General features: G+C 41.7%; 1 protein-coding gene across 1 annotated transcript in view; it reads left to right on the forward strand.

Moving 5' to 3' along the window:
• Positions 1-24,917, forward strand: part of LOC145343014 (A disintegrin and metalloproteinase with thrombospondin motifs 19-like) — a 414,592-nt gene that overhangs the window by 294,835 nt on the left and 94,840 nt on the right. The window contains exons 16-17 of the mRNA XM_080188739.1: positions 13,413-13,493; positions 20,166-20,323. Coding sequence (XP_080044865.1) covers positions 13,413-13,493; positions 20,166-20,323 — 239 coding nt within the window. The remainder of the gene's footprint in view (positions 1-13,412; positions 13,494-20,165; positions 20,324-24,917) is intronic.

Raw genomic sequence — 24,917 nt, forward strand, 5'->3', positions numbered from 1 at the left:
ATCTCCTAAAGAAGTAATGTTTTGATAGTGTTTCCCATAATTTCAAGGCAACCATGCCTATTTCAGATAATGGAGGCTTCAACCAAACACTGGCAACATTGTCGTTTTAGCCTTCCATCTGAACGAATCACAGACTAGGGAAGACCTTCATGTTCAGTTCTGCGACAGACATCCACAATGCAATGCCATAGTACCTTGGCATCAGTCTTAATCATACTTTGACTAACCGGCCGCACTTCCAGATCATCAGAACTAAACTCATTGTAAGAATGCATCTCATACGGAAACTGCTGAGTGTCAGCAGATGCAACACACCATACAGTACTCCGCTTGTCCTGGTCTACCCAACAAAAGAATACTCCTGCTCAACCTAGCTCTGGAGCTGCCACAAAAGCATGGTAGATATCCACCTTTGGGAAATCAGAGGATTACTTCTGGCACTTTGAGACTAACACAGCTTGAATGACATCCTGTGCTACATATTGAACCTCCTGCTGTCTGCAGAAGAAATATCCTCTTCAAATAACATCACTAGCTGACAGTTAATGAAGCATTCCCACTGACAAAGGACCTCAAAAACAAAAACTCTGTCATGTCCTTGTCTGAAATCCCAGAGTCCCAACTGGAGTGTCCTCCACAGTCAAAAACTGGCAACTTGTTAATGGTGCACCTTCTGGTTGACTGCAAACATCACCAACATGGTAACTGACCAAAATGGTGATGACCCAGGTTTCAAACATCCACAGAAAACCCAGAGAACCTTCAACCAACATGAGAGCGGGTCAGGGAAAATATGGCCATGAGGAACAACTCAGATTGTGACTGGCCATCCAAACCAGACCATTGTCCTTATACTAGAGCTCTGACCTGACAGATCTATTCCTAATGGCATTACAACCATTCACACTATGTCAGCTGAAACCATTGAATGGGTGGTTAACCTCACCATGGAACTATAACTGCTTCCCAACGAGACAAATAAAAAAGTGGTGACAAAGGAGAAATCTAAACTACCTCTTTTAGGATCTCTTCACCCTATCAACGATATGAATGCTCATTTTCAGTACTGGTTGCTGAATTTCTCTCTTTGTTCTCTAAAGTTATTTTTGAAATGTTCTCAGTTTGAATGATTCACTTCATTGCAATAGGACTGTAAAATATTTATTGGGAATCCTTTGGGATATTTTGTGTTGTAAACATAATGGAGACTGTTGGAACTATTGTGTCACTGCACAGAATAAACTGCATGATTTGCTTTACTGGCATCACAATTTCCATTAGTTCAATAACTTTCAAGTTAGCACAACAGGAAGATACTGCAAATGTTTGGAAATTTAAAATGAAGCCAAACATGCTGGAAATATTCAGCAAATCTGGCCCTCTCAATGGAGAGAAAAACAGAGTTAATGTTTCAGGTTGATGACTCTTCATCAGACCTGGGAGTACCTTGAGATGAAATAGATTTTTAAGCAAGGGAAAGTCTGTGGTAGAGTGAAAGACAGGAGAAACTGAGAAATGAATGTTCATTACAGATATTGTTGCAAGTAGGATGCAAATTTTGATGGACCATTTAAAGAGCCATTTACCTCAGGAGGGAATTTCCGATCTCGGGGTGGCAGAAAGGATGACAGTGCAAGGCAAAAAAGAGCTGCTAATAGGAGGACCAATAAAGAACAAGAGAGATGTGTCTAGAGGATTGTAACTGTGAAAAGGCGGATGATCATCAGTCACTGCCATCCAAACTAAAGAACAAAACAGGGAAAAAAACATAAAAGGAACGAACGGGAGCAGAGGTTATCATCTGAAGTAGTTAAATTCATTATTGAATCTGAAAGACTGTAGATTGCCTAATTGGAATGTGAGGTCGTATCCCTTGACCATACGATGAGCTTCATTGGAACAATGAAGGAGGCTGAAGATAGAAAGTTCAGCATGGGAATCAAGCAGGGAATTAACTTGACAGGCATCTGAAAGTTTGTGATCACACTTGCGCATTGAAGGGCAAAGAAGTCACCCAACCTGTGTCTCCCTAGTGTAGAGGAAGTTGCTTTGTGAGCACGAAATGCCATACATTAAATTGAAGGAAGCACAACTAAATTTCTGTTCCAGCTGGAATAAGACATCAGAGCTGAAAACAGTGAGAAGTAGGGAGGAAGATGAAGAGGCAAATGTTCATCTCCTGTACTTGCGTGGGAAGGTTCATTGGGAAGGAAAAGGGTATTGTGAGTGATTGAGGACCAGTGACTCATGAATGAAGAAAGTCCTTCAGAAGGTTGAAAGAGGAGGGGAGGATGTGTTTGGTGGCATCACACTGCAGGTGGTGGAACTAGCAGAAGATGATCCATTGAATATGGAGACAAGTAGGATGGAAAGTGAACACAAGGAGACCCCAATCCAGGTTCTGGAAGGTGGAGATGGGGTAAAAGTGGAAGTCAGGCTGGGTTAAAAAGGCAATGACAAATCTAAAGCTAAAATTCTGGCTTCCTGACTCACTGCTGCTTACTCCCCCGCAGAAGACCCAGAAGCTTTCAGGTGTTGGTTTCTGTTCTCCTGTTTATTTTTCATTGAGTTCCAGTTGCTATTTTATTCCCATTGTAAGAGGTCCTGTTAATCACGCTTGAGATGGGAAAATGGTGGTGGGGGAACCTTGATTGAGGAACATGATACATTGGGAGTGTTGATATGGAAGGTCGAACTGTCAGAACAGATGAAATGGAAATGGAGAAAACGTAAGAATTCCCATTAGCAAACAATCTTGGTCTTATAATGGGTGTTTCTATACAGATTTCAGAAGTGAATAATGCACATTACATTGGATTGCAGTGTCAGTCAGCAATTAAAAATTTGTTTTAAAAGGCCAGTATGGAGGTACTGGATAGGGTGATATTTACTTAGGATGTAGGGCAGGATTTACTGCATCACCCCACACCCCACACCATCCTTTGCACATGGTTCCACACTGTCAATAGATTTTCATGTCGTTTGCACCCTCTGCTACCAAGGAATTCGTGGTGGGGGGCTGTTGACGACAGGACCAGAAGATCCCACTGGCAGGAATAGCAGAAAATGTTGGCCCGTGTCTCTCAACTTTAAGCATTACTTTGTGTGTTGTCATTCTATTGTAAACAGAAAATTCTATTTGCTGAAAAACACTTTTTTTTATTTTCATAATTTTACAAAGGTGATATCTAAAGTGGCACATGTTGGCAATTTATTAGCACTTGCCTGATGACTAATAGTGCTGGGAGGCCAGCTTCTCACTCCACAGGTGAAGAATTCATATGCAAGCAAGCTGGGTGAAAGATAAATTAAAGGGTTACAGCAGCTTCCGGCTGAGTAACAGGGATAAAAATATCAATCGCTTTTGCGTGCATCAAATGTTTTTTGAGAAAAAAAAATTCAGCTTTTAGTTTGGTGCTTTGGATAACACAAATACCTCATTTAAAAAAACAGTTGCTAGCATTAAATTAGTGACAGAATAGAATTTTCATGCTGACACTTAACCTTCAGTTTGACAGCTGGCAAAGTGGAGGTGGTTCAGAATGAGTAGTTAAGTGGAAAGTGGTCCTGCTTACCATTCCAGGGTACTCCTGCCATGGAATATACCACCCATTGGCACATGGTAGGTGCAGATGTCCCTGCAGCAGATGGCACATCTCTGCATGACTAGCGTGTGCTGTTCTGAGTTTTCTTTTGCCAAATTTAACATAGGGATCCTTGAGCAGGTGTTAGGTACCTGATTAGAATATCCAATTTGAGCAGGGAAACCAGGGCTGGAGGATCATGTCCAACAAATCATCCCATAATGTTTCATCCAAAGATCAGGCACAACAGGGCCGTATTTTAGAACATAAGAACATAAGAAATAGGAGCAGGAGTCGGCCATCTAGCCCTTCGAGCCTGCCCCGCCATTCAATAAGATCATGGCTGATCTGAAGTAGATCAGTTCCACTTTCCCGCTTTCTCCCCATAACCCCTAATTCCCCTGTCTATCAGAAACCCATCTACTCATGACTTAAACATATTTAGCAAGGTAGCCTCCACCACTTCAATGGGCAGAGAATTCCAGAGATTCACCACCCTTTGAGTGAAGAAGTTCCTCCTCAACTCTGAGCTAAACTGCGCCCCCCCCCCCCCACCCCCTTATCTTGAGGCTGTGTCCTCTAGTCCTGCTATCCTTTCTAAGCAGGAAGAATCTCTCTACCTCTACCCTATCCATCCCCTTCATTATCTTATACGTCTCTATAAGATCCCCCCTCAGCCTTCTAAACTCCAATGAGTACAGACCCAGTCTATTTAGTCTCCCTTCATAGACCAACCCCTTCATCTCCGGTATCAGCCTAGTGAACCTCCTCTGCACTCCCTCCAAGGACAATATGTCCTTCCGCAAGTGCGGCGACCAAAACTGCACACAGTACTCCAGCTGCGGCCTCATCAGTACCCTGTACAGTTGCAGCAAGACCTCCCTACTTTTATATTCTATCCCCCTCGCTATAAAGGCCAACATTCCATTCGCCTTCTTGATCACCTGCTGCACCTGCAGACTGGGTTTTTGCGATTCGTGCACAAGGATCCCCAGGTCCCTCTGCACCGTAGCATGTTGCAGCTTTTCGCCTTTTAAATAATCCCTCCTACTATTATTTCTGCCAAAGTGGATAACCTCACACTTGCTAACATTATACTCCATCTGCCAGGTCCTCACTCACTCGTTCAGCCTATCCAGATCTCTCTGCAGACTTTCCACACCCTCCACACAATTTACTTTTCCACTCATCTTCGTGTCATCAGCAAATTTCATCACCCTACACTCAGCCTCCTCCTCCAGATCATCCATCTACATGGTAAACATTTTGCACATATATTTTCCCCTGACCACTCATCTTGGAAGCGATATTCAGAGTCTCTCAACTCTCTGTAAAGGAAGTTGCTCTTGCTCTCTGACCTAAATCTCTTTTAATCTTATATGTATGACCCGTCATAACCCCTGTCAACTGCCAGAAACAAAACAGTTTCTATCTGAGCCGTCCCATCCTTTCAGAATTCTAAACACATGTCGCATCACCCTGGCATTTGCCAGCATATTTATCTTAGTTGGATTACTGAACACTATTATTTGCATATACACTGGAAAAATATGTTTCCATCTAAATAATGTCAACTGAGATTAAGGTTGATATGATTAACTGCATAGTTGCAAGTTACCCTAGCATGAAGTACAGAATCTAACTAGGAAATTGTATGATGCTAAATGGACAGAAATCTGCTGTGATGGATCCCTATCCAAGTTTCCAGTAGTTATACCTGCTTTACTCCTGTAATTGAGGTAAGTCTTCCCTGAGGTCTGTTGTAAAGTGTATGTCAAAGGAATGAGGACTGGAACGAAGGAAATTTACTGGGAAATAATGCTGGAAGTTATTTCAGTGAAGGACAAATGGGACATTGTTAAAATGATAAATTTCAATATATTCAAAACAAATATGTACCTGAGAAAAATAAGTGCAAACTAAGCCATGCAATCCTGAAGAGGGTTACAATAGAGTAATTCAGATGGAAATAAGTACAAAATAAACCAAGAGATTACAAAGAGAAAAGGGAAAAGACGCAATAAGAATTCAAGAGCTGTGAGTACTGATTCTAACAGTTCAGTTATTCATTTTCATTTGCTTCATGCTTGTTTTTATTGTCTTTCCAAATTGTAGATGCTGTCACCAGGCAGAAGGGCATAAAAGCATCTGTCAGTCATACTGATTTTCAACTCTAACCTTGCGCACTATTATTATATCAGTGTGAGAATTAACGTTAAAAACTGTGAACTTGAAACAAGCTCAATACATTTAAATTTCATAATGCATTTATATTATAAATTCATAACTGTTATTTGGTTAGGAAATGCTTTTAATTATATATAATTACATAGTATAAATTATGGGCTTCTTGTCAGCATTATTATTTGCAGTGCATCAGCTACTAATTTTAGTTTTAAGTGTTTATACAATTTGATTTATTTAGGTTTATACATAGTTGGATATAGTCTTGACTCTGAGTCAGAAGGTTATGGGTTGAAGCCACATCCCAGAATTTGAGCGTATTATCCAGGTTACCATTTCAGTGTTGAAGGCATGTTCTGAACCGTTGAACCTAGAAACCATCTGTGCTCTTGGGTGGATGTAAAAGATCCCATGTTGCTATTCAAAGGTGAGCAGGGGCATTCTCCCTGGTGTCCTTACCTATACGTATCCCACAGTTAACCTCTAAATTGGGGATAATACGTAATAGACATCACAACTGGACATGGGGTTGCAGTCATTTTTAACCTGCACCCATTGCCTCCAGTTCAGGCGGCGCACCTACTTTTTTGCCTACTATGTTGCATGATTGCTGCATACAGCCAATGCTAGCAGGGGTCCCAGTTTGTGTGAGTCCAACACCACTTAAAGCTAGCCTGCATTACTTAAAAACATCCTGCACCTCTTAAAGGAGAAGTGAATTCTGATTAGAGCAGGTGCTGGAAATGTTTGTGGAAGAGTAGGAGCAGGAAGAGTAGTGAATTATGGCGCAACAGGGGAGAGAGTGTGCTCCAAGGTTCTTTGATATTGCACTGGATGCCAAGTTGGAGAGAAGGAGAGATGTAAGCTGTCAAGTGAGATCAAAAAAACATTAAGCGTTGTGTAAAATGCAGCTGGATACCACAGTTGGACAGTTAGGGTACTGAAGCAGCAAGCTTTAGTGGATCATATGACGTGTTCTCATTCTTGACTTCCTTTATATTGTTGCACTGTCAATATTTGGTAAAATAATAGCACTTCTCTCCTCCAGACTCATGCTCTTCATTACTAGCAAGGAGGGCATTGGTACATTTCTGGGATTTTAACCATCTATGTCCTAGAGCTCAGAGACAGATGCCAATACCAAGCTTATATGTCTCACAAACCAGGGCATTCCTTCAACATGAGGTAAATGCAGTGTATCCACGGATCAAAGAAACCATGCCACTGACTTCCGCTTTACTGGAATTTATCACAAGGCCATTTCTTGTCCTGAATAGGCTGATACGTATATAGGTATATGTAGCAACGGCACATTTACAGAGCGTTAAACTGGAAAATGACGTTTTCTTTAAAGTTTTGTGCACAGTTCTTCTCTGCCCTTTCTGAATTCTGCTCAGTTTTATGCTGTTTATGAACCTGACGTTTAGAGTAAGCCTCCTTGTTTCACTTTGACCTCTGAATCTTTAATCATCTAGACAGCTCTGTCTTTGGATGTCCTTCCTTTGTCTCTCATAGGAATATGCCTAGCCTGTGGTTGAACTACCTGATGTTGTAAATCCTCTCATTATTTACTATTCTCTCTACTGATTTACCTGGGTCAGATCCCTTTGCAACTCATTGCAATTCACCCTCTTCCATTTGATATTTTTGTACTCAATGATTCCTTGTGTTTTTCCATAACTATTCTAAATCTGATGATATTACCATCAGTGTTCGCTAAAGGAGGAAGTGATAGACCAAATATTTACAGGCCTGTTAGCCTAACCTCAGTAGTAGAAATACTACTGAAGATTTAAAGAGACAAGATAGGTTTTTAAGAAAGACACATTTTAATCAAAGATAGTGAGCCCAGATTTGTTAAGGGAAGGTCTTGTCTGATTAACATGTTGGATTTTTTTAAGAGGTAGCAAAGAGGATCAGTGATGAGCTAATAAAATTGGTGTGGTGTATATGGATTTTGGCAAGACTTTTGATAAGGCTCAACATGAACAAAAGTAAAAGCCCATTGGATCCAAGGTAAAGTGTCAAGTTTGATATAAACTAGCTCAGAGGCTGAAGCAAAGGATAATAATCAATAATTGTTCTTGGGACTGGAAGGCTGTTTCCCAGTACCATGTCCCTTGTCTTTCGTAGTATATAAATATTTTAGGCTTGAATATAATATGTATGATTCAGAAGTTTGTAGACAATACAAAAATTGGTTGTGTGGTTGATAATGAAGATGAAAGCTGCAGAGTGCTGGAAGATATCAACGGACTAGTTAGATAGGTGAAACAATAGCTAACAGAGTTCAGCCCAGGGAAGTGTGCAGTAATGCATTTGGGTAAGGCCAACAAAACAAGGGAATACACAATAAACGATTGGATATTGAGAAATATGGAGAAACAGACTGACCTTGGAGTACATTTGCACAGATTGAAGGTGGCTAGATAGCTGGATAAGATGGTCAAGAAAGCATAAAGGGTACTTGTCTTTAATAGCCAAGGCATCGAATGTAAGAGCTGAAAAGTTATGCTGAAGTTGTAAAACACAAATTAGTGTTCCTCCATGCAGTTATGATCACCACATATAGGAAAGATATGATTGTGTTAGAGTGAGTACAGAGAAGATTTACAAGGATGTTGCTTGGACTGGAGAATTGTAATGATGAGGAAAGATTTGATAGGCTGGGGTTATTTCAATGAAGCAGAGTAAGCTGAGTGGAGGCATAATTGAAGCGTATAATTGAAGTTCTATTCCCAGAGGATGATGAGGATCTGGAACTCACTGTCGTGGGGACGGAAACTCTAATAACATTTAAAAATGACTTAAATAGTAGTGAGAAGAGACATGTTACTGAATCATTTTTGTTTTGCACTCACCAGAACAAATTCAACAATGCCAAATTTCAAACAATCGCATCAATTTATGCTACAGAAGAAGATGCTAATTTGTTGACAAGAAAATTCTGATTGGTTGAGGTGGTCCCATAGAGAAAGCAACAGGGAACCATCGGCTCCCCAAGCCCCTGCGTAATTCAAAAGAGACGCATGGATAATAAAAGTAGGAAGATCTTGCTGCAGTTGTACAAGGTTATGGTGAAACCGTGCCTGCACTACCGTGCACAGGTTTGGTCTCCTCACTTAAGGGAGGGATATAATTGCATTGGGAGCAGCTTTGAAAAAGTTTTTTATGAGGAAAGGTTGAGCAGGCTAAGCCTATACTCACTGGAGCTTACAAGAATGAGAGGTGATCTTATTGAAGTTACATTCTGACATGACAATGGAAGCTGGATCGATGTTTCACTTTTTGAGACAGTCTAGAACCCGAGGACACAGCTTAAGAATCAGGTGCCTACCATTCAAAAGGGAGATGAGGAAGAATTTTTTTCTTTTGAAGATTATTAGACTTGAAATTCTCTTTCTTAGAGAGCAGCAATAGCTAGCTTGTGGAATATATTCAAGGATGTTTAGACAGATTTTTGATCATTAAGGGAATAAATGGTGGTGAGGGATAGGTGGGAAAGTGGAGTTAAGGTCACAATCAGATCAGAGATAATCATATTGAACGGTGGACCAGACTTGCAGGGCTGAATGGCTTACTCCTGTCCCAATTTAATAGAACATAGAAAAACTACAGCACAAACAGGCCCTTTGGCCCACAGGTTGCGCTGATGATATCCATACCTACTAGTCTTACCTATAATCCTCAATTCTATTAAGTCCTGTGTACTCATCCAAAAGTCTCTTGCAAGACCCTATTGAATTTGCCTCCACCACCACCGATGGTAGCCGATTCCACTCACTCACCACCCTCTGAGTGAAAAACTTACCCCTGATATCTCCTCTGTACCTACTCCCCAGCACCTTAAACCTGTGTCCTCTCATAGCAACCATTCCAGCCCTTGGAAAAAGCCTCTGAGAATCCACCCAATCTATACCTCTCAAATTTCTTATGATCTTCAAGCTTGAACATATTTCTTTGATTTGCGGAGAATGGGTCCCTGTGAATGAATGTGTGTCACTTCTAGAAGCATGAATAAGCCACTTTACAAGCTCAACTGACTATTTTAAACTGGTTGTTGGTGTGCATCTATTAACACTTTCAGGATTGTTCAACAAGTGTTGCCTGATCGCAGAATCACATCGAACGGTAGATGTTTTGTTTTGAATTTTGCAAGCATGGGCTGGTTGAGTACAATCTGTACTCTGCCTATTATTATGAAGAGCCTATTTGATTCAGTGAGCTAATCGTGGGACGTACGGCTTAGTTACCTGGCATTGCACTGAAATTCACAGATGACGCTGTTGAATTATGCGATAGGCAGGGCATCCATTTGGAATGACAGCAGGATTCTTTTATTGAGAAATATCACTCATTTAACCATTGCATGTCAAAAAAAAGCATGAAGCAACTTGCCTAACCTTTTATTCCAATTTCTGAGCAACTTTGAGTTAGACCAGGTACCTCTCAGTCTGGAAGGGGCAGCTTTTGGCCCATTTGTGAGTTTGGGCAGTATGCAGCGAACATTAATCTGATCAGAATAATATTTGTGTGTGAGCAAATTTCTAGAGTACTATATATAAGATTACTGAAGTGGCAAATCTTCTGTGAACCCCAATGTGTATATTCACCAGGGATGGTAGGCTTGCAGTACATAGTAGTGGAGAAGCTATTAGTGGATTTTGCGACTCGCGTGTCGAAGAATGGTAGCGTATTAGACTGCTCTATCTCAAAAGTGAATTTGAGCATAGGATGAAGTGTATTAAAGTGTGTAAGGAAATCCTTCATGCAGTTGAAAATTCAAAGATTGTGAATGGATTGTCTGTGTATTGGAAATATGCATGGGTAGTGTTCATTCCATCTATTTGGGCATACATGGTGTCACTAAAACTGAACTTGACTGCATGAGCTGCTAAATTCATAAGTTCAATGAATATGGATTCAGAAAGTGGTGACATGTCCATATGCCATGATGTTGTAATGTGGCACAAGTATCAATGGCATCGTTCAGTGGTGTAGCTTCCACCATAGCCACACCTCAGCCAATCAGAGCTTACTTGCCAACCAATCAGTGCCTTTTTCACCCATAGTAGAAATTGTTCTGATCATTTGAAGTTTTACATTCTTGTGTTTGTCCCAATGAGCACAAGGACAAAGAACTTCATTAACATGTCTCGCTTTTCAGTAATATTCAAGTTCTATACTACCAAGTCACTGTATTTAAAAAGTACTTGCATATGTACTTCAAGCATCACAGACTACAAGGCTGTAGACTAAGGAATGGAAAGTTGGATTAGGCTGGATGGCTGGCTCCTTGTCAGTCGGCACAGACATGATGGGCCAAATGGCTTTATTCCATGCTGTAAATTTGTTCCCCACTGAAGCACACTGTGCTTGCCCCACTTTGCTCATCAGAACTAGATCCAGCACTACTCCCTTCCTCATTGGACTGAAAACATAGGGCCCTATTTTACTGTTTTGATTCTAAGTGTTGGGAGGACTTAAAACTGGGAGTGTTTCAGATCCGTCTTTTAGACCCGTTCTCATGCATCCCCACACATACTCTGCCTGAAAAAATATCAGCGATTCTGTATGATGCTGCAGAAGCCTGTGGCGGGGCTTAATGTGCCTGAAATCTTGTAGCTCCAATCAGCATCACCAACTGCACATGCGCAGAAAAAAAAAAGATACAATGCAGCTCCCCTGCTACATCGCTCGACAATCACCAGGCAAGACTGTTCCCTTCCTGTTGGTGAACACTTCAGTGGTCACGGGCATTCAGCCTCTGACCTTCGGGTAAGCATTCTCCAAGGCAGCCTTCATGACACACGACAGCACAGAGTCGCTGAGCAGAGACTGATAGCCAAGTTCCGCACACATGAGGACGGTCTCAACAGGGATCTTGGGTTCATGTCACACTATCTGTGACCCCCGTGACTTGCCTGGGTTTGTAAAACCTCACTCACTGTGCTGTCTGGAGACAATACATATCTCTTTAACCTGTGATCAGTGCTCCTTCCACACACATTGTCAGCCACTTTAGGACTTGAACAGCAGGTTAGGTGTAAAGATTCGCATTCTAATCAGTAATCTCTAAACTGTCTGTGCTTTATATGCTCTGTCCGAGGCCAGAACTCTCCATTCACCTGACGAAGAGGGAAACCTCGAAAGCTTGTGCGTTTACTATCAAATAAATCGGTTGGACTAAAACCTGGTGTTGTCAGACTTTTTACATCGCTTCCAGGCCAGATGATGCCTTCCCCTGGCCCCATAGACATTGCCTCACCCCCCTCGACATTACTGGCCCCCTTATTCCCCTCACCCAGACCGATCATGAGCCCCTCCTTCCCTCATTAGAGCCATCAGACCCACCTACTTCCCACCCCCCCATCGAGCCCAGGCAGAGAGCCGCCAGACACCCCTCCCACTCGCACACCAAACTCAAGCTGAGAGCCATCAGACCCTCGGCACTTACCTCCTCACTGTCTGGAGTGCCCAAATCAGACTTTTGTAGTCCTTGTCTGTTTCGCCACAAATCTGGATGGGCCAATGAATTGGTAAAGGGCGAAGTACTGGTAAGGTTGTGCGTGCAACCCATTAAGTCAACTTAAGTGCATGCAAATACATTTAAATAGCCTTTGCGCCTGTTTCAGGCGTGGTCCCAATCGTGGCTATTTTCGGGCCTTGGTAAAGGGGGAACCGGCATGGAGGTGGGTGCGGATTGCACTAATTGCCTCATGCTGGACTTTACCAAGTTTTCGTGCCCGAAAATGGGCACAACTTGATGGTAAAATTGGGCCTATAATGTCAAAGAAAGTCCCTCTGTACATGTTTCATAAATTCCGCACTGCTCTGCAGTACACACTTATTATCCTAGTTTATTCTACAGAATTCTCGTGACCCATTATCACTACTCCAGAGTCCCAGTGGCCTGTTATATATTTATGAAACAGCCTAGTAACTTTTATATTGTTCATTAATTCCTCACATCTTAGCATTAAATTTAACCTGCCATGTGTCAGCAAGGGTCTATGCTCTCCTGAAGAGTATAACTATCTTCTTCACTGTTTACCAGATGTTCAAGGTTTGCGTCATCTGCAAACTTTGAAATTATGCTCCCATACCTAAGTTAGGTATTGTGGCTCAGTGATAGTGTCTGTACTTCTGCTCCAGAAGCTTTGGGTTAAAGTGCTATTTGAGGACTTGATGGCCACAGAAGGTGTGTGTGTGTGTCTACCTGGGTCAAAATCCTGGAATTCCCTCCCTAATGGCATTGTGGGTCAACCCACAGAACATGGACCGCAGCGATTCAAGAAAGTAGCTCATCACCACCTTCTCAAGGACAACTAGGAATGGGCAATAAATGTTGGCCAGCCAAAGATGCCCATGTGCCACGAATGAATAAAATAAAACTTGGCCAAACTGATTATTGGCCTGTAAATCCTTCCAGTATACCTTACGGCAGGCAAGAAGAGCAGGAGAATTTCCAGCCTTACTGCAGAAAGTAGCAGCAAAGCACCACAGTAGTTTGTCAAAATAATTATGGACCAATCCAATGGAAACATTGTTTGTTAACACCATCTGAAAGCATGGTGGGGTATACCTAGGTTTATTGATGTATTACATGGAGACTCATTATATGTTTATTTTTTTTGTTTACAGGTTATGTGGAAGCTCTGGTTATACCTGCAGGAGCAAGGAGGATTAGAGTTGTTGAAGAAAAACCAGCCCACAGTTACCTTGGTAAATGATTTTTGTCTCGAACTTATCAGCTTCCTTTTTTGCTTTGAAAAGGAAGGAAAGTCCAGGAGAAGTATATCATTACAAAGGATCCTCCAATTTCAGTTTTTGCCTGTTGTCTCTTCCCACCTTTCCTCCCTTTAAAATACCAACTCATGATTGGGTCCAGTTCCAAATGGAATGTGTTCCAAATGGAATGTTTTCCAAGAGCTTATGAAGAGAAAGCTAATGGCTCTAGACCCCTCTTCACTTCATCGTCAATAACTCTAAACTCATATTATCAGGTTGTTACTTGCTGCCTTCTCTGCTGTCCCCCAAGGATTTATTCTTGGACACCTCTTATTTCCAATCCCCGTTCTGCCTCTCAGCAATAACATCAAGAAACGCAATGTTATTTTCCAAATGTGCGCTGATGGCGCCCAACTCAATCTCACCACCACTTCTCCCCATCCCATCACTGTCTCTAAATGGTCAGAATGTTTGTTCAACATCGATACTGGGAAAGTAGAAATTTCCTGCAATTAAATATTGGACAGTCTGAAACCATTCACTGGGATTCTCTGGCCTCCCCCCGTGACATTTTTCTCGGCAGTGGAAGGAGACATGCCATTGGCAAGCAGCGGGACCTTTGGTCCCACTGCTATCAATGGGATTTCCCATTGATTCCATCCCACATTGGCAGGAAACTATACCTAATACATTATCCGGACTTCTCCTCTCACCCCGTCCCCCTCTCTCCCAGAACCATGACATAGTTCCTCTTGTCCTCACTTTCAATCCTATCCGCCTCCACATTCAAAGGATTATTCTCTGCCATTTCCATCACACCAGCATGATGATACCTCAAAAGGCATCTTCCCCTTCCCTTCCCTCCTCTGTTTGCATTCTAACATGCCTGTTCCCTCTGCAACTCCTGGGTCCACTCCTTTATCACTCAGTCTCTCAGTCCCAGAGTACCTTATCCTGCAGTCACAGGAGCTGCAACACCTGCCCTTTTACCTTCTCTTTCGCTATCCAAGGCCCCAAATACACCTTCCAGATGAAACAGTGATTATCTTGCACTACTACTAATTTAATACGCTATAGTTTCATCTCACAACATAGTCTCCTCTATATTGTGACGACCAAACACAGACTGGGTGACCACTTTGCAGAGCACGTGACCCTGACCTTCCAGCATTTCCCATTTTAATTCACCACCTTGTTTTCACACTCATATTTCTGTCCTCCACTTGCTGTTCCAGGTCATCTCAACACAAGCTTTGAGGAGCAGCACTGTATCTTCCAGTTGGGCACTTTGCAGCCTTCCAGAATCAACATTGAGTTCAACAACTTTGGGCCGTGAACTTTGCCCACTGTTTTGATTTGTTTATTTTTGCTAAGTGCCAATTGAATCTTGATTTCATGTTTTTGCTTTCATACAGAACTGTTCATTATTTTACCATTAAAACTCACTCTGGGCCAGTGTTTTGCTTCTTTACTACAATGCTTACCACTCACTTTGCCTTTTGTTCCATGACGTTTTTGTTACTCAGTCTCTTTCACTCTAATCTATCCCAGATCCCTCCCACCTTGCTTTCAATATCATAAAGCCCATCAAATTATTTCCAAGAAAGAGTCATATTTGACTCAAAATGTTAACTCTCTCCAGAGATGCTCTCAGACCTACTGAGTTTTTCAAGCACTTTTGGATTTGCAGCATCCTCAGAATTCTGTGGCTGCACTCGCCCCAAAACTGAAGAATATTGCTCGAGGTGAATGGACTTTTGTGTGGTTCCCCCCATCCCTCTCCCTGCCCATTATCTGAAGTTGAATCAGGCTGTTCACAACCTTGGTGTTATACTGGATCCTGAAGTGAACTTTGAATCAATATCTGCATTCTCACTAAGGCTGCCTATTTCCATCTCTGTAATACCACCCAACTCTACCTGTCAGCTCATCTGCTACATTTGTTAACTCTCAGCTTGACTATTTTAATACACTCCTGGCTGGTCTCCCATGTTCTACACTCCCCAAATTAAGATCATCCAAATTCTGCTGCCCATGTCTCTAGTTGCATCAAGTCCCATTCATTATCACCCCTGTGCTTGTTTACCAATATAGATTCCTGGTCAAGAAATACCCTCCTTTTAATACTCCCATCCTTCTTTTCAAACTCCTTCTTGCCCCTTCCTACCTCTATAATCTTTACCAGCTCACAACCTTCCATAGGTATTAGCTTTCATTTAATTATGCCCTTTTGAGTATCCCTGATTTTAATTGCTACACCGTTGAATCATTCAAGAACATAAGAATTAGGAGCAGAAGTAGGTTGTTCAACCCCTTGAGCCAGCTCCACCTTCCAGAAAGTTCATGGCTGATCTGATTATGGCCTCAGTTCTGCATTTTCGTCCATCCACCGTACCCCTTACCTCTTTGTGGATCGATAATCTCTCTAACTCAGTTTTGAATATATTCAGTGACCTAGTTTCCAGTGCTCTCTGGGGAAGGGAATTCCACAAATGAAGGCCCCTCTGAGGGGAAGAAAAATCTCCTTAAATGGGAGACCCTTTCTTTTTAAAGGTGCACCCCTTAGTTCTCAACCACGAGGGGAAACATAGAAATTAGAAGCAGGAGTAGGCCTTTCAGTCTTTTGAGCATGCTCCACCATTCATTTTGATCATGGCTAATCATCGAATTCAATATCTTGATCCCCCTTTCCCACTATATCCCTTTAGTCCCTGGAGCTATGTTTAATTTCTTCTTGAAATCAGGCAATATTTTGGCCTCAACTACATTCTGTTGTAGTAAATTTCACACATTCACCATCCTCTGGGTGAAGAAATTTCTCCTCCCACAGTTCTAAAAGGTTTACCCCCTATCCTCAAACTATGACCCTCTAGTTCTGGACTCCCCCACCATTGGGAACATTCTTTCTGAACATTCCCTGTCTAACCCAGTTAGAATTTTTAAAGTTTCTAAAAGATCATCCTCTCAGCATCCACCCTGTTGACTCCTCTCAGGATCTTTTAGGCTTCATTCAGATCACCTCCCATTCACCTCCAGTGGATTTAGACCAATCCTGCCCAATCTATCCCGAATAGATTGTCCCTTCATCCCAATATCAGAGAAGTGAACCTTTCCTGAACTGCTTCTAATGCAATTATATCCTTTATTAGTTAAGGAGACCAAAATCGTACACAGTACTCCAGATGTGTCTAACTAAAGCCATGTAAAGCTGCAACAGTACGTCCTTGCTTGTGTACACAATTTCACTTGCAATAAAGGCTAATATTTCATTTGCCGCATTAATCACTTGCTGCGTCTGCATTCTAATTTTTTGTGATTCATGTACCAGGACACCCAGACTGGCTATACTGCAGAGTTCCGCACTCTCTCTCCATGCAACTATCTTCTGCTTCTCTACAGTTGATGTTCAAGTGGACAAATTCACATTTTCCCACATTATATTCCATCTGCCAGATTTTTGCCTCCTCACTTAATCTATCTAAGTCCTTTTGTAACACTTCTGTCTTGTTGACAACTTAATTTTTCTGCCTATCTTTACGTCATCAACAAAATTAGCCACTATACATTTACTCCCTTCATCCAAGTCATTGATGTAATTGGAAATAGCTATGGTTCCCGCACTGATCCCTGTGGCACTCCATGAATTGCAGCTTGCCAATCTGAAAAAGACCAATTTCTCCCTATTCTCTACCTTTTGTTAGCTAACCAGTTCCCTATCCATGTTACCCTCTACACCATGAGTTCTGATTTAATGTACTCTACTTCTGACACTTTATCGAATGCCCTTTAGAAATCCATTCATTTCACATTGTACAAGTGTCATGTTATCCACTTTGCTTGTTGGTTCCTCAAAGAACTCTAATAAATTAGTCAAACAGGATTTCTCTTTCACAAAGCCATATTGACTTTGCCTGATCCCATTGTGATTTTCTAAATGCCCTACTTTTGCTTCTTTAGTAATGGATTCTGGCATTTTCCCTAGAACAACCTTAGGCTAACTGGCCAATAGTTTCCTGCTTTCTGTCTCCTTCCTTTCTTAAATAGAGTTGCTACTTCAGCGATTTTCCAATCTGCTGGGACTTTCCAGATTCCAGGAAATTTTGGAAAATGATAACCAATCCATCCACTATCTCAGGAACTGCATCTTTTTGAAACCCAAGTATGAGAGCCATCAGTCCAGGGGACTTGTCAACTTTTAATTCTAGTAGTCTTCCCAATACCTTTTCCCAGTGATTTGTTTTAAGTGCACCCCCTCCTTTACCGCTTGATTTTCAAATATCCTTGGGATAATCTCGTGATGTTCATGTCTTGAGCTGCCTTGGCCCTAAACTTCAGAATTCCCTCCCCATCTCTCCCTGATCTCTCTGCCTCTCGAGCACATTTTCCTCCTTTAAATCACTTCTTAATACCGCCCTCTTTGACCCCTTTGGTTATCTTCTTATCAGTTATCAGTGACATTAGTTGTTTTATTATGCCCATATGAAGAGCCTTGATATGTTTCAATACATGAAAGGTGAATCATAGGAACCCTACAATACAGAAAGAGGCCATTCAGCTCATCGAGTCTGCACCGACCACAATCCCACCTAGGCCCTACCCCCATTTTCCTACATATTTACGCACTAATCCCTCGGACACTAAGGGCAATTTTTAGCACGACCAATCAACCTAAACCCGCAGATCTTTGGATGACCCTTTGTCAGAGTTCTGACGAAATGTCATCCAAACTCAAAACATTGGCTCTATTGTCTTTCCACAGATGCTGTCAGACCTGCTGAGTTTCTCCAGCATTTTCTGTTTCTGTTTCCGATTCCAGCATCTGCAGCATTTTGCTTTTATCTCAGAGTATGAACATAGCCAAGAAGTCATTTTAACAGAAAGACAACCTTCAAGCGTGTTAATTTATTATTATTGTATCACCTCCACATATTGTTTTTGAAGTTAGACCCAGATATTTCAAACTGCTTAACTTTTCTGTTCAGTAATAAGAGAGGTTATGAGTCAACTGTTGTACAGATCTTTATCTAGCAAAGTCTGCATTTCATGTTGTTTTTATTGCTTGCTGTTTCTTCCTGGTGTTACCAATACTCAGACGAACCTACTCTTGTCAGGAACCTCTCTTTAATTGCATCCAGAAATTTGGATCAAATAAAAAAATGAAGCCAACAGCGTTCAGTGAGGAGACTCGACATTCTGTCATTATTTTCAGTAACATACAAATCTTTATTAATGCTGCATGGTTTTTGTTTCATGTAAGTCAGTAAAGCGAGGCTGTGATTGAAATGGATGTAATTAAATGTGTACAGGGCATTTGGAGAAGTTTACATGGAGCACAGTACTTTAAAATCTGGAGCTGGCACAGGATGAAATGACTTCTTGCCTGCTTATAATCAGTAATTTGAAGCCTCCAGTCTGGAAATGCAAACTTGCATTTTGTAAAGGTACAAATTTTACAATCAGACGGTGATGATCTCATGTATGTTTCAGCAGCCCAAGTATCAGCATGAGCTGTTGCAAGGATGTCCTGAATATCAAGTCAGGATCATTGGTTTGACAGAGTGAGCTGAATCAAATAGAAAATCTTTATCCAGAATGTCAGTCAATCATCTGGCAAAATCACAAAGACCCTGTGTTTATTTTTCTGTTTATATAAACATTGTAAATGCATCCAGGTTTTTCCAATGTGTGCGTAAACTTGATGTCCCTGTACATTCAAATTATGGCAACAGGAGTCAAACACTCTCTCTTTATTTTGGACCTTACAAATCTGATTTTCCTTTAAAAGAAAACAACATTGTTGATCTGGAGACACTGGAAAGGGGGAATGCACACGAAGATACCTTCCCAGGCTGGGGAAGCAGTTCCCTTGGAGTTGTATGACTCATTGACTGCCAAGTAAATAGACACCTCACAGGCATAGCCCCTCTTCACAAACTGTACAGGAAACTGAAACATGTGTAATAAACTGCAGCTGAAATCCAACAAATCCAGTGCACGTGAATTTAGAAGTATAACCTTTCCTTCACAAAACTAAAAAAACTTTCACCGCAGCAAGTCAACAAGAAAAAAAGTGGCAAAGCTTTACCTTTTTCTTAAAGAAAGGGCCATTTGAATTCAACCTTGAAGAAAGTGTATTTCCTCAAAGCTAAATCTGGATCACCTTATTCTCCTTGATTCAAATTTGAAGGTCGATTGTCCTCATAATGCTGTTTAGCAGAATGCTGAAATGGTTTGGAGAGACATTTAGCTTGACTGTGTCTAATTTTATAATTTTAAAGGAGTCTTATCCATATTCATAAGTAGCAGTTAATGGACTGTCTTCTAATTAGAAAAGCATTTAGTGGTCGATCTAAAATTTGTGTGACAATGTAAACTGAATCAGTGGTCCACTTAGCATCTACCCATTTAATTCCCCTTGACTTCAATCTCAACCCATGGAGTATTTTCAGATCAAAAATGTAGTGAAGACAAGAATGAAAAATGTTCCTCATGCCCTTCCTATTAATGCAGCTGTCTGTATTATCACAAATTACTTGCTTTCCCATTATTACCAAATCTGTACTTTGATGGTGATCAGGTAGTACCACATTTCAGTTATTCTTAGTCCTACTATGCCCTTGGCCGTTATTAAATATTTACCTTCTAAAGTGTGCATACCTCTTACAGCTCTCCGAGACGCCAGCAAGCATTCCATTAATAGTGACTGGAAGATTGAACATCCGGGAGCATTTAACATTGCTGGAACGACCGTGCATTATGTAAGGAGAGGATTCTGGGAAAAGATTTCTGCTAAAGGTCCAACCACATCTCCTCTACATCTACTGGTAAGGCCTTGAGAAGTTTTATCTTTTTCTACTCCCATTTCTTGCAATGTCTTTGTGAGGTATTACATCGGGGAATGACTTGTTCTCTTCACAGCAATAAAGGTTCAAGGGCTGATTTTCCTCAATCATTAAAATTGGAATTGAGTGACACATTGGATGGTATCATAAGGATTGATTTCAAAGGGCTAGATTTTCAGTGTGGAGGTGGGAAGTGGAAATCAACCCACATGCAACGGGGGCGTGGGGAGGGGACAGAAATGGGCCTCGGGTTACTCCGGGACAACAATTCAATTGCCACGGAAACAAGTTGGCAGCTAAATAATGGCTGCAGGGGTGGCAACACAGGGTGGAGGCCTGTCAGCTGAAATGCAAGTTTGATTTGAACTCATCACGGCAGCCATTACTGTGGCTCATGTTTCACTGCTGCAACTGCACAGTGAAGAATCACAGTGTAATCACCACACGCACAAAACCTCATTTTCACAATGTCTCAAGAGAGCCAGAGGCCTAGAATCCGGGCTATGGCAGCTCCTTGATTTTTAGATGCATATCAACGACCCCTGGAGAATGTGGCAAACCTCATGAAGAGCCATTTGCAGGATTCATTATGTAGCCTAGACCAGCCTCTGGCCATGGTGGCGCAGAGATGTTTGGGGAGGGTGCCAGTTTCACCCAGTTGATGGTTCTTTCCAACCATCTGTACCTTCAACCAAGGGCTGCGGATGTCACCAAGGAACATGATAGTGGCACCCATTGGGAGCATCACCCTCAGGCACCTTGGCTCCTTTGACAATGGAAGCCTCTGTGCAGCAGGATGAAATGATGGAGACTGTTCACACACATGCTGCAGCCTTTGAGGCGCATAGGCACCTCCATGATGAGGAACACCATCACAAGCATCTCAGCTGCAAGCTCAAACCAGTGAGAAGGCTGACTCCACCTCATCTGAGTCCACAAAGGGATGACAGAGTGTGGAGACCACCTTCTTGCATGGCGAATTGAATGGGTCATTGGAGTATTTTCTGCCTGCAACTTTGCACTATTTTTCTTTCTTAGAATCGTAGAATCCTACAGTGCAGAAGGAGGCCATTCGGCCCACTGAGTCTGCACCAGCCACAGTCCCACCCAGGCCATATCCCCATAACCCCATATGTTTACTCTAGCTCGTTCCCCTGATTCTAAAGGGCAATTTAGCATGGCCAATCCACCTAACCTGCACATTTTTGAACTGTAGAAGGAAACCCAGGCAGACACAGGGAGAATGTGCAAATTCCACAAAGATGGTGACCCAAGCCGGGAATCAAACCCGGGTCCCTGGCGCTGTGAGGTGAGCTATAAGTATCAGTGTAACCAAAAGGTACTGCCAGTGGCCAATGGTGCGTCACCGCCCCCCCCACCTCCTCTGCTGGAAAACATGCTGAAGTGGGATCGGAAAATCCCGCCCATTATAGTTTGTTGGTTTGCATAATTTAAATTTGGGAGAACCATAGGAGCATAAGATGTAGGAATGGAAGTGGGTCATTCAGCCCATTGAGTCTGCTCCACCATGCAATGAGATCATGATTGATCTGTTGTGACAATCCTTTATTCCAATTTCCCACCTTATCCCCATAATTCTCGATTCCCTTACTGATTAAAGATGTCTGTCTCAGCCTTGAATATATTTAATGACCCAGCCCTCTGCGGTAAAGAATTCCACTGATTCAATACCCCCTGCACAGAGAAATTCCTCCTAATATCTATTGTCAATCGGTGATCCCATACACAAAAAAATGTGGAGCCTTCCTCTTAGCTAGTTAAATGGTTTGGTAGAGTCCATATAGTAATGAGTTGCATATAGTATGTGGAAGGACAGGCTTGATGTTTAAAGTGTCTCTTTCTGTTCAACCCTTTCTTTTGACTTCATGATAAAAATGTGAATAAAACTGCAGTCAGTACATTTGAACATGAGTAGAATTTGTTGGAAATAAACCTAGTATGTGTTGTCCAAGTCATTTTATTATATTGAAAATGCTATTACATCTTTATTCCATTTGAAAACAAGGTCGGCCAACAAAAAAAAAGTATTGAAATAAATTAAAGCTGACTACAAAAATTCTTAGAGCTATGATTTTGCAAATGGAAAGTTTGTTGTCAAAGCAGGTACATCGAGTAAATGATTAAACAGGAGCATTAGTTTTGGAGGATGTCACATTCCTATCCAAATAATCAACGGAACATTAAATGGTTTAAATTAAACCAAATTGTAAAACTAATTCAAATATAAGAGCTGAAAGATTTGGCTCCATTGCTTAGCTGGGGTTGGCACTACAGAAGCTGGAGGCCCTGTGTATGGGGTGCACAGTGCAGGTGGTGCCCCGGACTGGGATTGGGCACTGGCGTGGGCATGCCACCTGTGTGCCAGAAGATTTCCAGCTGGCCAGATCAGAATGTCAAGCAGCCTTTCTAGATCATTTGACACATGTATTCAACACTATGACCTGACAGATCCATGGAACAAATTTGCTTGTCATTCAACAAAGAGTGCATATTTTGTTACAAGAAGGACTGCCCACAAACCACCCTACCAGCTTTAAAGTGATCAGTTCAGCAAACTGATCACTGGCAGACTGAGCTCATAGAGTTATAGAGGTTTACGGCATGGAAACAGGCCCTTCTGCCCAATTTGTCAATGCCGCCCTTCTTTTTAAACCCCTAAGTTAGTCCCAATTGCCTGCATTTGGCCCATATCCCTCTATACCCATCATACCCATGTAACTGTATAAATGCTTTTTAAAAACAAAATCGTACCCGCCTCGACTACTACCTCTGGCAGCGTGTTCCAGACACTCGTCACGTCTGTGTGAAAAAATGGTCCCACTGGACCCTTTTGTCGCTCTCCCCTCTCACCTTAAACCTATGCCCTCTAGTTCTGCACTCCCCTACCTTTGGGAAAAGATATTGACGATCTACCTTGTCTATGCCCTTCATTATTTTATAGACCTCTATAAGATCAGCCCTCAGCCTCCTAAGGGGCAATTTAGCATGGCCAATCCACCTAACCTGCACATCTTTGGACTGTGGAAGGAAACCCAGGCAGACACAGGGAGAATGTGCAAATTCCACAAAGACAGTGACCCAAGCCGGGAATCAAACCCGGGTCCCCGGCGCTGTGAGGTGAGCCATAAATATCAATGTAACCAAAAGGTACTGCCAGTGGTCAATGATGCGTTACCCCCCACCTCCTCTGCTGGAAAACATGCTGAAATGGGACTGGAAAATCCCGCCCATTATAGTTTGTCGGTTTGCATAATTTAAATTTGGGAGAACCATAGGAGGATAAGATGTAGGAACAGAAGTAGGCCATTCAGCCCATCGAGTCTGCAGAGGAAAAAGTCGCAGTCTATCCAGCCCCTCCTTGTAATTCAAACCATCAAGTCCCAGTAGCATCCTAGTAAATATTTTCTCATTTAATAATATCCTTTCTATAATAAGGTGAGCAGAACTGTACATAGTATTCCAAGTGTGGCCTTACCAATGTCTTGTACAAGTTCAACAAGACATCCCAACTCCTGTATTCAATGTTCTGACCAATGAAACCAAGCAATTTCATGCTCCCCCACTTCACCCCTTTCCCACTTTTACATCTGCCGGGGTGAGAGCGTAAGCTTCAGACCCAGCTCGTTATAAGTTACTTGTCTGCAAGTTTATGGATTTTCCAATATCAAAACATTGTTCTCCAGCTGAGAATTTATATTTGAGACTATAGTAATGTCAGTTCCAATGTTCAGTCATAGAAAATTCAGCTCTATTGTGTCTGTGCAAGTGCTAACATCTTGTTGAGGTCTCCTACTTCTCATTTGTCTATGCATTGTAAAATTTCTGTCTGTTGTGCTTTTATTAGCTGCAATTAACCTACCTTAAATAGCCATTTTATGGCCTTGCAGTAATGCATTCCATATTTTAAATAAATGTTTGCATGAGCCTCTTCTAAACCCCCTTTTATGATTTCAAAACTACTCCTAAGTATCTGCGTCCTTATTATAAATGCAGCAACTGTAGATATATTTACACTACTTCATGGATTTTGGCACTAGTATCATTCCCTTCTCCCTCATATATTTATCTAGCCCCCTATTAAATGCACCTATACAATTAACTTCAAATGTTGGTACGAATTCCATATTTTCACCACTCTTTGGGTCAAGAATTTTGTTTCTGGATGTGGTAGGGGATTTTTGGATTTTCTTGGTGACTATATATCTTATACTGATAGCCTTTAGTTTTGGTCCTCCTCACAAGTGGAAGTCTATCCATGTCTAGTACATTAAAAACTTTCATAATTTTAAAGACCCCCCTTAAGTCACTTTTAAGCCTTCTCCTTTCAAGATAAAAGGCGATCTGCCCCGTGTTCCTTTCCATTGACTTCCATGTATATAGCAAGTGGTTTATCTCCTGCCTCCTGAATAGTTGTCCTACTGATATTGGATTTCAGTGTCTACCGTAATACCCTTTCTTATGATGCAATAATTACCGTCAAAGCTTAATTGTTCCATCTTCCCATTCCCCCATCCCTTATTTTGCTTTCACAATCCCTTCTGAATATGTTATTTAT

This window comes from Carcharhinus amblyrhynchos, chromosome 5 (genome assembly GCF_965287045.1).
Source record: "Carcharhinus amblyrhynchos chromosome 5, sCarAmb.v2.hapA, whole genome shotgun sequence".
Taxonomy (NCBI): domain Eukaryota; kingdom Metazoa; phylum Chordata; class Chondrichthyes; order Carcharhiniformes; family Carcharhinidae; genus Carcharhinus; species Carcharhinus amblyrhynchos.